General features: G+C 35.3%; 1 protein-coding gene and 1 long non-coding RNA gene across 5 annotated transcripts in view; one reads left to right on the top strand and one right to left on the bottom strand.

The window, feature by feature from the left end:
* The window catches only part of LOC123795181 (uncharacterized), a 166,537-nt gene extending 154,049 nt beyond the window's left edge, over window positions 1–12,488 (bottom strand). For all 3 annotated transcript variants that reach the window (XR_015726358.1, XR_006780361.2, XR_006780359.2), the window contains exon 1: window positions 12,195–12,488. This is a non-coding gene — a long non-coding RNA (uncharacterized LOC123795181). The remainder of the gene's footprint in view (window positions 1–12,194) is intronic.
* DPYD (dihydropyrimidine dehydrogenase) overlaps window positions 1–17,050 on the top strand; it is a 793,664-nt gene that overhangs the window by 21,402 nt on the left and 755,212 nt on the right. The window contains exon 2 of one of the 2 annotated variants that reach the window (XM_045801717.2): window positions 9,410–9,475. The exons of the other annotated variant lie outside the window; for it this stretch is intronic. Within the exon in view, the coding sequence (XP_045657673.2) occupies window positions 9,473–9,475 (3 nt within the window). The 5' untranslated portion in view covers window positions 9,410–9,472. The remainder of the gene's footprint in view (window positions 1–9,409; window positions 9,476–17,050) is intronic. 2 annotated transcript variants of the gene reach the window in all.

Genomic DNA, 17,050 nt, shown 5'->3' with positions numbered 1-17,050 from the left:
ACAGATTTTGGTATGGATTGTAAAGAAGCTGGGATATTTGTGAAAGAAGAAAGGGAAGGAGGGAAGATACTTTAGAGGTAATGGTAGTGAGGCTGGTGATATCTAACATTTGTAAGAGAAGAGATCATTATTGCATTCAAATTCATAGCTTAAGAAAGTAATTAGGGTAAAATGTCATTATTTTAAAGAGTCCTAAATATGCTATTAAAGTCCTAGTTCTGCCAGTTTTTAGCTTTGTGAACTTAAGCTAATTTCCCTATCTATGAAATGGAGATCATGATACTTTTCCTATCGACCTCATAGTGTTTTGTTTGGAACAAATGAATTAAGAATAAATGCAAATGTAAGCTGGTATTATCATAAAGTTGCTTAATTTACAGACATGTACAATCCTTGTATGAGAGAAAAAGATGTTTATTATCAAATACGGCAAAGAAGCACAAAGATAACTTTCAAAATCCACATTAAAAAATAAATATATATTTTTTCTCCAAAGCTCAACAACAAAATATACCTTCGTTCACTTTTCTAAGTAATTATTAAGTACCTGCTATATCCTAGGCACTACATTAAGTACAGGTGGAGACTGGCTAGAAAGATAAATGTGTCTCTCCTAAATGAGCTTATGATACCAGAATGGAAGATGAGGCAAATTCACAAATAGCTGTAAATCAAGATGGAAAGTAAAAGGTGCTTTGGGGTGATGGTTCAGAATTATGGTATTAGAATTAAAGTCTGTATGTTATAAATTTACATTCACCCAACTTAATCATTTACTTTTACACTATTATTTTGATGTTGTTTAATAAATGATCATAAAGAAATTCATGTAACTTTTGTTGCAGTCTCCTCCCACCTTCACTCTGATCTCCAGTAATTCAAGGACCAAAAAAATGAGTTAAGTATCTATTTTTAGAGACAGGAGGTAGAGGGCTTCCCTGGCTGAAATGGGTCAAGTGTAAGACAAGTTTAAGTATAGGAGCTGGTGGAGTTAAAGAAGGGTGAATGTGGTCTGTGCACTTACAACATTTTTTTTTCCCCTGTTGCCTCACTTATGAGCTTGTTTCCAGCCTTACAAAGATGCATCAGTTTCAGAAATGTTGAAACCAAGGGCATAGAAAGGTTAAATGGTTTGATTAAATTCAGTAGTGAATTGGAAACTAAAACCTATGAATATGAGCTCAATTTTACATTGCTGTTTATTCAGACATTAAAATACATGACAAGAAAATAAGGACTCAAAGAAGTATAGAAATGGGAAGTCCTTCAAATGTTACCTCATCGCTCCCCCCCCCCAGGTATTCACAAAATTTCCCAATCAGATATTTTATAATGGGTTCTTCAAGGAGTCCTTCACATGTGTAAATGAGCAAGGTTTGAAAGGCTTCTAATCCACAAACCAGATGGTTGCAGTGGAGGGAGCTGATGAAATATCATCAATCACTTCTCAATATGATGTTAACTGACCAGTTTTGCCCTTTTCCGGCTACTTTGACCTCTGACAGGACAGATTATTTGTTGGAGAAATTAGGAAAAAGAAACAGGCACAATGGACTAAAAGGCTGGAGTTGGAGATTCTACATATATATATATATATATTTTTTTTCTTCTATAGTTTCTATATATTTAGATATGTGTTATAAAACTTTGGTTCACTGGACTCCTAGACTGAAGGACATTTTTCTTTTGCATTCTACTTTGTAATAATAATAATGTCACTGTCAAGACAACCGGTCCATATTTGAGGATTAAAAAATGTTTTTAAAGGGTGTATCTATGGCTAATTTATATTAGCTTAACCCTTGCCCCTTTTGGATCTTTACTACTGTACAATTTTGAATTAATTATGGTACATGGTGAATACTTAAGAGTTACACAATGTGTAACCATAATTTGTAGTACAGTGTTCAACACAAAGCGGTTTGGTTCTCAGTTAATCTGAAAATGAAATAAGAGAATCTATGTAATTATTTAATTTGATAGTTTTAAAATAGTATACCTGCATGAAAACTGTGGCTTAAAAATAAATATAGTATTTGATGTTTGATAACTCATTTTTTGAGTCAATTTTTCTAGGGAAATTAAATTACATTAAGTGGTTATAAAAGTTCTTATGCTATTACTCAAGCTCACCAGTGCCTTTTAATACTCATGGAAACTACTTTAGATTGACATGCAGTTTTGAGTTCTTCAATTATTATTATTATTTTTTTTAAAGATTTTTATTTATTTATTTGACAGAGATAGAGACAGCCAGCGAGAGAGGGAACACAAGCAGGGGGAGTGGGAGAGGAAGAAGCAGGCTCATAGCGGAGGAGCCTGATGTGGGGCTCGATCCCATAACGCTGGGATCACGCCCTGAGCCGAAGGCAGACGCTTAACCGCTGTGCCACCCAGGCGCCCCATGAAAAAGTATATTTTTTAAAAGGCTACTTGAAGTTTAAGATTTTAAAACCCTAGATATATGGATTTCTGGGTTCCTCTACTATAATTTAAATAACCAAATAATGGATGGGCTTAAAAATGAAAAACAATGAATTATAAGATAATATCAAGGAAAGTTTTCCAAGAGGCGCCTGGGTGGCTCAGTCGTTAAGCGTCTGCCTTAGGCTCAGGGCGTGATCCCGGCATTCTGGGATCGAGCCCCGCATCTGGCTCCTCTGCTGGGAGCCAGCTTCTTCCTCTCCCACTCTCCCTGCTTGTGTTCCCTCTCTCGCTGGCTGTCTCTCTCTCCATCAAATAAATAAATAAAATATTAAAAAAAAAAATTTTGTCCAAGGAATGACTTTAAAGGATGTTGTTGATCCTAAACATATTGCTATGTTAAAAATAGAATTAATTTAATAAATACAAGACATTTCCACAACCTTGCCTATGTTAGATATTGTTTTGCTACACTAATATATTTTGCCTGTTTCAAGATTCTGGTTGTAACAGAAGTTCTGTTTGGAGTTGACTCACAAATTTTAAGAAACCCCATTTAGATATTCTTTTTTACAGTTATCAAATGCTTCCTGTAGTTCCATAACCTATATTTTTAGGATGGTTAAATGTCACTTTAAAACTTTTTTTTTTTTTTTACTCTTCAATAAAAATGTTATGTTTGCTGTAACAAACTTTAAGGTAAAAGAAATCTGAGATACTACGTTCTTTGTGATGCTGTTAAACAGATTGTGTCTAGGTCTTTGAGTTATTTCACTTCATAGTAAATACTTCAGGAGGTCTGTTAATCATCTAGCCTTTGCTTCCTTAAATGTTAGTGTGTAAATAGCACAAATGTTGCTCAAAATCAATCTTGTTATATAATTATGTAGGAAACTTGTTAATTTCCATCACAGAAAGTCTTCCATTAAGTCAAATTATCTTCTATGCTAGCACAATAACCTTAATTACAACCTAATATCTATCATCCTTGAGAAAAATGTTTATACCTTTGAACAAGTTTAAGTGCCAGCAAGGCTTATAGAAAGTATGGACCTATATAGTGATGGTAAGTGCCTTTTATCAAACACCTGGAAGTTATTACAGTTATTTAGATAGAAATAGGGAATAATAGCTGATTGTTTCCTAGTGGTATGCCCTATTTAAGGAAAGTCTTAAAAGGTAAATGGTTCTGTTTAGTATGCTCCTTTTACAAAATATGCTATGAATAAAATAAAGAAATCTCACTAGAAGCTGAATGCTACTAATTTGATGAAATTATTACTCATTGCACCGCAATGTAGCTCTGCTTAAAATTTATTTTCAGTATGAATCTGTAAAATGACAGCCGAAGAGTAAGAAGCTTTGTATTGAAAGCAATGGTGATAATTTACTCATCTTGAGATGAAGAGTATTTCAATGCAATGGCAAACTTTTAATGCTTAAAGAATTATTTTAAATGTAGGGATCATGTAATCTTTCCTGTGGAAATAAAAGCAATCTAGCTTTATCCAGTAAATCTGAAACACTGAACTTCTGACCTATTATGCCTCTCTCTGGTCTTGGTATTTATACATCTTCTTGCTCCATTTCTACTTTTAGATAGGATTTCCAATCATAAGTAGGGTCAGAGGTGATGTGAAAATGTTTGGGGGAGCACCTTTAAAGTAATATTTTGTATGAGGGCGGTGATGTAATGGAGTCAGGAGACTTTGTCCTGATCTTTACTGTCTTTTACTTCTGTTGTCCTTTCACTGTATGTGGTCCATCTGTAAACGGCTCTAACATCCTAAGGAGGTGCAGTTCAATTCATTGCGAGCATCCTTTATATTATACCTCATACAAGGTACTGAAGATACTGCAATGAGTCATTGCCAGTCATTATACTCAGTAAGCTTAAAGTCTAGGGGGGCAGACAGGCACATATAGAGAAAATTTTAGATGGTGTGGATTACATTTGGTATACATGATTAATAATGTATGTAAAAACATTTTGTACATTTTAAGTGTCAAGCATATAATTTCTATTATAATGGGAGTAGTGTTACTTGGCATTTCTGAGTTGTAAACTGTATTTTTGGTACCAGAGCATCTGTGATTTCTTCACAATTAGGGAAAAATCTTAGCTTTTCGGATAACATGTCTGGACTTAATTCAAATCCAACAATTGAAAGGCACTGAAACAGGGTATATTTCACTGTCAGTTTTTTTTAGCATATATATCATTTGTAAATGACATCAATATTCAAGCGATGTGCCAAAAAGAATTGAACATTTTTTTCCTAAGCTAGTTCTCTATCCCAACTTTTTATTTTCTGTGATTACCCATTAGAGTCATCAGTGTTTCTTGTAATCACCAAATTGGTGACAAGGGAGGTACATTTATTTTTCTGTCTCTTCACAACTTATATTTATTGTCATCAAGTCCTGCTAGAGATTCCTTGACAATATTTCTGAGATTGCTTATTTTTCTTCATTTAAATCAACAACACATAACCAATGTGTGTCAGGCAGTTTGTTAGATGCTGTGGCTAATAGATAGGTGATAGATTCATCTTTAAGGCTGACTCAGTTCAGGTCTTGTTTACACTGTATCTCCCCAATGTAAAACTGATTTCAGCATTTATGGTGAATATACAGCAGTCCTTGAGTTACATACATTAAAATTAAATATGAAGCTATTATTATTGCTGTCCATGGAGGAAGTATAGAGTAGTGACTAATGGTATAGAACCCGAAGCCAACAAATGTGGGTTAGAAAATCTGTCACTTCTTCAGCCTTCTCATGATTTTGATTTGTCTGTATACTGGCAATAATAATACTAATGACATCATAGGATTATTGTGATGATAAACTTGAAAAACACTCAGAAAAGTGTTTGGCATACTGGAAACCTTTATTCAACATCAGCTATTATAAACAGGCATCCAGTACAAGAACATTAGCAAAATGTGTCTAAGTATTTTTGTTTTTTTCAAATAGAGACCTTGTACAATTTTGAGAAAAAGGAGTTAAACTGTCTTCTTGTTTGAAATATGTATAAGGCTGAGAACAAATCCTGAAATTAAGTCAGAGAATATTGATAGAGGCGGGTATATCTTGAGAGCACAGAAGTGTGTTATCTAGTACAGCCTGGTAGAAGGGGTTTAACACAGCCTTTTTGGGAGTGTGGATTGAAGGGAGGGAGTTGTGTACAGGGGATAGTAATGGAAAGTTTCCAGAAAACAGTTTATAAAGGAACATCGGGTAAATTTTTATTCACATAATTGTGCCACATTGTAAAAAATTCATGTCAGTTGAAGTGGAGAAAGCTATTAGAAGTCAATCAGTGGAGATTAAAATGAATCTTTTTTTTTTTTTTCCTATGCTGGCACAACAAAATTTCCATTGATCATTTTTTGAAATGAGTAATTTTGGGTTTAGGATTTTTGACATTTTGATGGATTTCAAGAAAAATACTAACTTATGCTGATGTGATTTCCCATTTGTCTTTTAAGTACATAAGCCAAACACTTTCATTTTGACATTTATATACACTCTGGTTCTGAATATTTTCCCTTGTTGATTGGACTATCAATGCTTCCCACACCTAGTTGGCCACCAGGATCACCTTGGGCACTGTAAGAACTAGATTATGAGGCATTTAATAGGAAAAAAAAAAATACTGGCATTGGCTTAAACAAGGCAGTAATTTATTTCTTGTGATGTAAAGAAGTCTAGAGATATGTGTTATAGGGCATTCGGCACCTTTTTCTTGTCAACAGGTTTCTATCTTTCCGTTCTGATACCCTCAAGTCCATCCCATTGTTCAAGTTGGAAGCCAGAGCTCCAAAAGAAAGAAGTAAGGGAAAAAGAAAGGTGCATTCCTCCCTTTTATGAGACTTCCCATAAGACCCAGACTTCTAAATATATCTTACTGGCTGGCACTTAGTTGAATATAAAAGTGAGTAGAGATATCACTTTATTGCCATTTTGAGAACTTTTCTATATTTTTTGTCAAGGCGCTTTACAAAGTTAAGTTGTGTGGGAAGGCGTGGCCACTAAAATATGGTACTCGTGTCTCTGCTTTGACTTCTGCTCGAGATGGAGTAATAGGGAATGGATTTACATTTTGTTTCTGGGGTCCCCTGGGCTACTCTCAGGCTCCTAACTCATTAGAAGTACTCAAAGAACTCAGAAATTTTTATATTCATGATTACGGTTTATTATAATGAAAGGATAGATTGTTGTCAACAAAGAGAAAAGGCACAGGTCAAAATCTAGAAGAAATGAGTCACAAGTTTCTATGTATTCTCTCTCGATGGAATTATGTGCGACATGTTTAATTCCTTCAGCAACAATGTGTGACAACATGAATGGAGTATTCCAGCCAAGAAGGCTGACCTAAGCCTTAGAGTCCGGGGTTTCTATTGGGCATTAGTTAAATAGCTGTGTAGTGCTACGTGACTGACTTCAGTTACTTGAGCTTTATTTATTTTTTAATTTTTTTTAATAATATTTTTTTATTATATTATGTTAGTCACCAAACAGTACATCCCTGGTTTTTGATGTAAAGTTCAATGATTCATTAGTTGTGTATAACACCCAGTGCACCATGCAATACATGCCCTCCTTACTACCCATCACCAGTCTATCCCATTCCTCCACCCCCCCCTCTGAAGCCCTCAGTTTGTTTCTCAGAGTCCATAGTCTCTCATGATTCATTCCCCCTTCTGATTACCCCCCCTTTCTTTATCCCTTTCTTCTACCGATCTTCTTAGTTCTTATGTTCCATAGATGAGAGAAACCATATGATAATTGTCTTTCTCTGCTTGACTTATTTCACTTAGCATTATCTCCTCCAGTGCTGTCCATGTTGCAGCAAATGTTGAGAAATCATTCTTTTTGATAGCTGAGTAATATTCCATTGTATATATGGATCACATCTTCTTAATCCAGTCATCTGTTGAAGGGCATCTTGGCTCCTTCCATGATTTAGATATAGTGCACACTGCCTGGGTCCTGGTCAATAGTTACTTGAGCTTTAGACCACCAGTGAAAAATCAGATGTTCAAGTGATTAAGCTTTCTAGTTAGCTGGTATAGCATTGTCCAAGGCCTCAGGCACACAAAAACACTTTTGTCAGACAGAATGTTTCCAGGAGTGGATCAAGGGCCACATCTGATATAGAAATGTACAGGACTTGAGCAACTCAGGCCTATTGAATTGACCCTTTTCTGCATACATTTCTATCTGAAGCAATGAAAAAGAAATGAAAGATATAAAACAATAGTTTTCAAGACATTAGCTCTCAGGCAACAAAAGATAGTGATCCCTGGGAGATGTAAAACAAATGAGGAGAGCCCCAATATTTCCCCAGCATACTATCTTGAATTTACAGGTTTCATTTCAGGAAATGGAACTCACATGGAGCCTAGTGGACTTCTTCAGTTGAGAGGACAGAGCTGAGAGTCTGGGGAGACTAAGGCAGCTAGAGTTTGTAGAACATAATGGGAGAGAGCTGATCTTAGAGAGACCAGGAGATCTGCAAAAGTTTCCCCATGAATTTTTCAGAGTAATGATCAGACCATGAATGTGAGAAGAGAAAAATGACCTAAAGTTAGGTAAAGAAAAATCTGAGATAACTAGAAGGTACAGTACTTGACATTCATACTGGTCTGGGAATATTGCCTACTCCCACCAAACTGGAGATCTTCGTGATTCTCAGGACAGTGGGTTCTCAGAAATTTCTTGACTCAGTAGTAGACAATAATTAGCCCTAGACCAAATGCTGCTCAAGTACCTCCTTGGAAGTCTTAAAGCAAAACCTGAAAAATCAAACTGTTTCTATATAACTCAACCATGCATTAGACAAAACTCAAAAAATATTTATAGGAATACAAAAACATCCCCCACCCATGAAGGTGAAATCTACAATATTTGGCATCCAATGAAAGATTACCAGCCATCTTTGAAAAGAAGTGTAAAAGTGAAACCCATAATCTGGATAAAAATCAACAAACTGAACCAAATTCAAAACTGACAAAATTGACACAGATGTTAGAATTAGCAGAGTACATTAACAGTTATGACTGTATTCTATATGTTCAAAAAATTAAATAGAGATGTAGAAGATAGAAGAGCCAAATTGAACTTTTAGAAATGGCAACTACAATGTCTAAGATTAAGAAATCGCTGGATCAGATTAAAAAACAGATTAGATATTATAGAAGAAAAGATAGTGAACATAAAGCTGTAGCAATAGTAGCTATCCAAAATGAAACACAGAGAGAAAAAGAAAAAAGAGTATCAGTGAGCTGTGGAACAACTTCAGGTGGCCTAATATCCATGTAAATGGAATCCCCCAAGGAGAGGAGAGGTAGAGGGGTGGGAAGACAGAAAACACATTTGAAAAATAAATCCATTTTAGGTTCATGAAGAACAATGAAGTCCAAGCAGAAGAAACATGAAGAAAACTACACCAAGGCACATCATAATCAAATAGCTGAAAGCCAGTGGTAAAGTGAAAAATCTTTGGAACAACTAGAGGGAAAAAAAGGGCACACTAGGTGTGAACAACAATAAAGCAAAACCAGATTTCTTCTTGGAAACAATGCAAGTGAAAAAACAATAGAGTAACATATTTGAACAGGGTAGAATACTATACCAGCGAAATTAGCGTTCAAAAACAAAGGGGGGGATACCTGGGTGGCTCAGTCCATTAACAGCCTGACTCTTGATTTCCACTCAGGTCATGATCTCAGGGTGCTGAGATTGAGCCCTCTGTGGGGCTTGGTGCTCAGCACAGAGTCTGCTTAAGATTCTCTCTACCTCCCTCTGCCCCTCCCCACCTGCTCACGCACGCTCTCACAAAACAAAACAAAACAAATCAAAAAACAAAACAAAACAAAACAAAACACAAAGGTGAAAAAAGACTCAGAATTTGAAAGAAGTTATCAACAGCAGACTTGCAGTATAAAAAATGTTAAAGGAAGTCATGTCCTTCAGACAGAAGGAAGATGATACCAGGTGGAAGTATGGATCTGCACCAAGGAATACAAAACTGCAAAAATGGTAACTACATGGGTAAATGTATGATTTTTACTTATTATTTAAATCTCATTAGAAGGTAATCGACTACTTAAATAATGAATGCATATAGCATGTTTATAACATATAAAAGTAAAATGCAACATGAATAAACCTTGAAACATTGTGCTAAATGAAAAAAAATAAGTTATGAAAGACCACATTCTGTGTGATTCTGTTTATATAGCATGTCTGGAATAGGCAAATCCATAGCAGGAAAACAACCCAATTAAATAATGGGAACAGTACCCAAATAGACATTTCTGAAAAAGAAGATATACAGATGGCCAGCAGATATATGAAAATGTGCTAAACATCTCTAATCAGTGAGATGCAAATCAAAACCAAAATGAGATATCACCTCATACCTGTTAGTATAGCTATTATCAAAAAGACAGTAGATAACAAATGTTGGTGAACATGTGGAGAAAAGGGAACCATTGCACACTGTTGGTGAGAATTTAAATCGATACAGCCATCAGGAAAATGTATGGAGTTTCCTAAAAAATTAAAAATGGAACTACCAAATGACCCAGAAATCCCAGTTCTAGGTATATTTCTAAAGGAAAGAACTCAGTATCTGAAAAGATGTGCCTGCACACCCATGTTCATTGCAGCACTATTTATAATAGCCAAGACATAGAATGACTCAAAAATCTATCAATGGATGATTGGATAAAGAAAGTCGCACACATACACACACAGAGGAATATTATTTAGCCATAAAAAAGAAGGAAATGCTATCATTTGAGACAACATGGATGAATCTGGAGGACATTCTGCTAAGTAAAATAAGCCAGGCATAGAAAGACAAATGACTGCATGATATCACTTATACATAAAATCCAATGAAGTCATACTCATGGAAGCAGAGAGTAGGATGATGGTTTACAGGGATTGTAGGTGGAGAAAATGGAGAGATGATGGTCAAAGAGTATGAAACTTCAGTTATACAGGGTGACTATATACAGCATGGTGACTATAGTGGGTAATACTGTCTTGTATACTTGAAATATATATAATTTTTATTTATCAGTTATACCTCAGAAAACCTGGGAAAAGGGAATAGACAAACCTGTAGAGTCAGAAAGTAGATTAATGGTTGCCTGAAGCTGGGAGTTTGGGAAGTGACTGCTAATGAGTATGAATTGGGGGGGGGGGCATTGATGAAATGCTCTAAAATGTATTATGATGATGGTGGCACAACTCCAAATATACTAAAAGCCATTGAATTACCACTTTAAATGGGTAAATTATGTGGCAAATTATATCTCAATAAAGCTATTGTAAAAATCACTTGAGGGGCGCCTGGAGGGGGGGCTCAGTCAGTTAAGCATCCAACTCTTGGTTTCAGCTCAGGTCATGATCTCACCATCATGAGATTGAGCTCCACTTTGGGCTCTGCTCTGGGTGTGGAGCCTGCTTGGGATTCTCTCTCTCCCTCTCCCTCTCCCTCTACCCCTCCTCTCTCTCTCTTTCTGTAATTAAAAAAAAAATACTAAAAAAAAAAAAGCAGTAAATATGAAAAAAATATGTAACAACATAAGCACAAAGAGAAGTATTGGGCAGTGTGGTCATCATCAGAGATTTGGCAAGAGCATTTCCAGTAGTGATAGAAGCAGAAACTTACTTGAAATGAAGACCCAATGGGCACCTAAACATTTCTATTTTTGTCCCTCTTAGATTGAAAATATGCATGCATTTCTCTGTAAAATGTTCATGCCCTTTTCCTATTTATTAAGATTTTTTGCTTTCTTATTAATTTATGTGAGCCTTATATATATATTAAAGAGACTAAATGTTTTTCATATTTCTTTGATAAATTTGATTGATAGAGTTCAATGAGTGTTGGAATAGGATTTCTGAATTAGAATGGGCAATCAAATGTTAATATTTAAAGTCCATTCCAATTCAAATATACTAAATCCAGAAGACCCAAAGTAGATGCAGAGAGTTAATTTTATTCATCCTTGGAAGGAAACCAGTTTAGGTCAAGTAGTATTTAATTATAAATGCAGATTAGTAGACGAGTCATCATTTCATTATATCTTGCTTTAGGTTTAAATTTAAATTATTTAAAGTGAGGTATTGATGCCCCTAAGTTGGAATTGCTAGTTCATGTTTGTTAAAGAATTGAAATATCTTGATCTGACTTCACACTGAATATTATCCACTACCTAATACTACTACTTTTTAAATGGAGACCATTCTCTGTAGGCGCTTAAAGAGCATTAATTAAGGATACAAGATATCACTTATTAATTAAGAGAACATAAGTGGCTTCAGTAGTAATTACATGAATTTTGTATTATTTTCAAATATTATTTAATATACAAAGTTGTGTCTAATAGAACTGATCTTATTTCAGATATAGATTTGATTTCTACTCCTTTTAAAAACTTTCCATTATACCAACAGTATTTCTACATACCATTAAAAATCCTCATAAACATGATTTTTAGTAGGTCTGTATATTAAGCCCTATACAGACTCCGTAGGTATAGGTATACTGTACTGTAGAGAGACTGTAATTTAACTTTTCTCTTTCTGGTAGGTATTTTTCCAGCTTTTTATTGTTGCAAATAACATCATACTTTCTCTTAATGGAGATTTCTTAAAGGATCTCCTTTATATTTTAAAGATTACCGCATATACATTTAAAAAAATAAATAAATCCTTTAAATTTAGCCTTTCCTAGACTCACCTTCTGAGTTCACAGCACCTTGCAGTACCCTACGAACTCAAACCACTTTATTTTTATTTTGTCTTGTCTGCTGCCTCCAGCGGTCTGCAGCTTCTTTGTTGTAGGGACCATGTCTTTCTCATGTTGGAGGTGTCTGTGTTGCATAATAAAATCCAAAATTTGTCCTGAGAACATTTGAAGAGCAGATAACAAGTAATTCATTTGTTTTCTTGTCAGAACTTGTTGCTGACTTTATATTACCACAGATTTCAAGGTTCAGTTCAAAGTGTTTCACTGCTGCTTCAGCAAGGGAGTTGCATGATTAAACCTTTCAGTGAAAGTGAGGAAAACACTGACTTCCCATTTTGAAGAAGTTAATGATTATATGGCTTAAAATTTGTGTAACTGCTGACAAGTACTGAATGGTGTTCTCTTTGTCCTCTGCAATAGAATGAACACAAAGAAGAAAACAGAATTCTGGTTTTTTTTGGGAGCATTAAAATCCTTCTACTCTCCAAGTGGAAGTTTCTTGCTGCTTTTTGGTATTACTGTTTTGCTAAGAAAATTTATCCTTATTTTTTTTTCCCCCATTTTCACTAGTGAAGTTTGCTTGGTTTTGAGGACAGGGGGCTATATAAAATATATCCTCACTTCTGAGGGTTTTAGTGACCATTTTGATGGGAGAGGTCAATATATATTAATAATTTCTTAACATCATTTCCTTCTGTGTCAAATGAATGACAGTGGCATTAGAGTCTGCAGAATTTCACGGATACGATCTAAATAGAGGGAGGGACAGTGCTTCTTACATATTAGAGGAAATAGTTCTCAGTTAGAACTTAAGGAAAAGTTAGCATCTCAACTAACATAAAGTGGGTGTATCCTAGATATAGAGAGTGATGCAAGCAGAGGTATGGGTATAGAAGTATACATAGACTCAATAAACAACACATAGGTGAGGGATGCCTGGGTGGCTCGTTATTAGGTTAAGCACCTGACTTTTGATCTCAGCTCAAGCCTTGATCTCAGGATCCAGAGTTCAATCCTTGTGTTGGGCTCCATGGGTTGGAGCCTACTTAAAAAACAACAGCAACAAAAAAAACCATACACATAGGTGAGGTATTGGTGTGTTAGAGTGATAGGTGGGTGTGAGACTGAATAGTAAGGTGATAGTTTTTTTTTTTTTTTAAGGTTTTATTTATTTATTCTACAGAGATAGAGACAGCCAGAGAGAAAGGGAACACAAGCAGGGGGAGTGGGAGTGGAAGAAGCAGGCTCATAGCAGAGGAGCCTGATGTGGGGCTCTATTCCATAACGCGGGGATCACGCCCTGAGCCAAAGGCAGACGCTTAACCGCTGTGCCACCCAGTAAGGTGATAGGTTTTATTGGTGTTATGTATGTAATGGGGAGACATTTAAGCTTTGTGTATGGGTGTGTGTGTGTGTGTGCGTGTGCACACGCATACATTTATATGTGTGTATGGAGGCTGTCATATAAGAAAGAGACGAAAGCACAGACTTGAGGTGAATAGTTTATTTAGGAGAGTACTATTATATTATAATCCAAGTGTTCTGCAGAAGGATCTGCAGTAGGTTGGAGAAACAGAAAATACAAAAGACAGGCCAGATGTGACTAACACTGACTGACATTATGTGGGTTTATGGAACAAAAGAAGTAGTAGTTATAGATTGACACAGTATAAAGGCCATTTACTAGAGAAATGGTGGTATTGACAGGAGTTAAATGGAGTTAAGAAGTTGAGGGGGTAGACAATGCATTGTTTTTGGTATTAAGAAATTGAGATAATGATAGAACATTTAAGTGGATTATTTGGCATCCAGTGATGTGGATGACTGTAGATCATGGCAGAGATCTCAGGATTTAGAATATAGATATAAAGCTCAGATGTAGAAAAGTAATCATTAGTAGAAGGTGTATAGTAGAGGTCCAGGTACCTTTCATTGTGGTCAAGAAGGGAAATGGAAAGTACAAAAATAAAAATAGCAAATAGAAAGAGTGGTCTTAATACCAGGATGTCAGGGACCAAAGCAGATGAGTTTCTGAATAGAGGAGTGAATTAACAATATTGAATATGGTGCAGAAGTCATGGAGAATTGAGAATTAAACTAAGACTTTAAGCATAATAATACAAATGTTTTCACATGTTTCATTTTCTTGATTATAGTCCAGCTTCCTAACTCACCATATACTCTTTGTTCCACCCTATCCTTCTCAAAAGAGAAAGTATCTTATGATAATCCTTCATACTAATAAATCCAAAAAAATCATAGATCATTAAAAAATCATCTTAGTTCTTGTTTTTGATATAAATCACTTGCTAGTGCATATATGTTTACTTTTTGCTCTTACCCATATAGATAAAGGGCAACTAGTCAATCCTCGATTTATTACATTTTTGTGAACCTGAAAATCATGGTACTTGCTCAATTTAGCTAATTAAAAAAAAATCAAAACTCAATTAGGCAAGATCCTACTTCCTTATTTAGGCAAGATCCTACTTCCTTAATTCTTAAGTTTTGTTTTCCAGCTTTTCTATTTGCTGGTCACTATTTCTTCATCTTTGGCATTCTGCTGTACACTTAACCTCTGTTGAACTAAAATGACCCTTGGTCTTATAAACATAGGTCTTTTGAAAACCAATGTATCTTATCCACAAAAGTTAATGGATTAAAGGTAAACAATAAGTTTTCATACTAATTAAAAACTCTGAGGCTGATTTTACTCTGAGACAATTTCTGTAAAGCAAGTTTTAGGATAAAATAACTAATTATTAAAAAAAATAATTATTCTTGAATGAAGAAAGCATAAATTCTAGAATATGAACTGTCATAATTACCCAGTGAACTCATGAATTTTTTATGGTAATGTAATAATCCTTATCAATTTTCTCCCTTCATAATATTATCTCGGATTTCTATATGTAGATTCATATATATACATTTAGTTCTTGCCAACATAAGATGCTATTTTAGCATGGATTTTCATAGTTATGCCTTTTCCAAATATTGATTTTCATTTAAATTTATAATGCATGGATATTTTGTAACATTATATTAAACAGTTTATGATTACAGAAGTGAATTTTTAAAGAAAATAGCTATAGTAGAGGTTCTTATCTTTTTTTTTCTATTTTTGTATCACTTGGTATTTGCACATGATACTTGATTTTCAATTTTTGTAATGAAAATATATGAAGAAAATATAAATTAGTATCTAAGTTATTAATGCTTTTGCTATTCATGAGTTAAAAAATAAAGGAGGATATGTAATGGCTATTGTCAATTTCTTAATATTGTTTTTATTTTATTTTTAAAATTTAAATAATGCTATATAATATTGCTTTTGTTTATTTTGAAGGTTCTTCCTTTTTTTTTTTTTTTTTTTTTTGATTGAAGTCTAGTTGACATATAACATTACAGTAGTTTCAGGTCTACGACATAGTGATTCTACAAGTCAATATGTTATGCTATGCTCACCACAAGTGTAGCTCGCATCTGTCACCATACAACACTATTATAATATCATTGACTGTATTCTCTATGCTGTACTTTTCATCCCTGTGCCTTAATTGTTCATAACTGAGAGCTTGTGTCTCCCACTCTCCTTCACCCATTTTGCCTGTTTCCTCCCCAAGAAGTTTCTTCTTGATAAAATAAAGGTATAAACTCAATGTGGTACTGTTTGTAATCTTCAGATAAAGCTATCTTGTAATTTAATGCCCGGTCTTTACAGCATTTGCACAGATCCACAGAAAGTAGAAATTTTTCCACGGTGATTATGGACTAAATGTGTCCCCCTTAAATTTTGTGTGTTGGGGTGCCTGGGTGGCTCAGTCGGTTAAGTGTCTGTCTTTGGCTCAGGTGATGATCCCAGGGTCTTAGGATTGAACCCTGCATAGGGCTCCCTGTTGAGTGGGGAGCCTGCTTCTCCCTCTCCCTCTGCTGCTCCCCCTGCTTTTACTGTTCACTCTCTCTGTCTCTATCAAATAAATAAATAAATAAATCTTAAAAGAAAAATTTTGTGTGTTGAAGCCCTAACATTCGATCCATATTATTTGGAGATTGGGCCTTTGTGATGTAATTAGGTTAGATGGGACCATGAGGGTGGGGCCCTCATACTGGGATTAGTGCCTTTATAAGAAGAGACCCAAGAGAGCTCTCTGTCTGGGCACTGTGTGGACAAAGACAGTAGGTGACTCTCTGCAAACCAGGAAGTAGTCTCTCACTAGTAACTGAATGGATCAGCACCTTCTTGGAACTCCCAGCCTCCAGAACTGTGAAAAAGAAATGTCTATTGTTCAAGGTACAAATGAATCTCAAATGTCTATGAGATTATTTATTTTTTTAAAGAGACACTGCACACACAAGCAGGGTGGGGGGGAGGTCAGGAGGAGAGGCAGAAGGAAGGGGAGAGAGAGAGAGAATTTTAATCTTAAGCAGGCTCCATGTACAGTGCAGGCTCCATCTCACAACACTGAGATCACGACCTGAGCCAAAATCAAGAGTCTGACGCTTAACTATCTGAGCCACCCAGGTGCCCTTCTGTGAGATTCTTTTATAGTAGCCCAAGCAGATTAATACAGTGTCTAAGTCAGAATCAGTCACCACTTTGGCTGTTTTGTATTAGAAATTGTAATTTTAATATCAGATGTATAAGTAATTGTTCCAGTGTTTGAGTTCTCAATCTTTTCTGAAAGACAATAGAAAGACATTTATTACAATTAGAGAACACTGAAGAGCGTGGTGTATGGTGTGTGTTTTCTAAGCAAAGGAGAGTCATATACTGGGCCTTGCAAAGCAGACAACAACTTTATGTGGTCGACCTTCCCTCGTTGAGTAAAAGAGTGACATGATGA

This window comes from Ursus americanus, chromosome 12, assembly GCF_024610735.1.
Source record: "Ursus americanus isolate L20-20 chromosome 12, mUrsAme1.1.p, whole genome shotgun sequence".
In the NCBI taxonomy this organism is placed as follows: domain Eukaryota; kingdom Metazoa; phylum Chordata; class Mammalia; order Carnivora; family Ursidae; genus Ursus; species Ursus americanus.
This window is presented reverse-complemented; position numbering and strand designations above follow the sequence as displayed.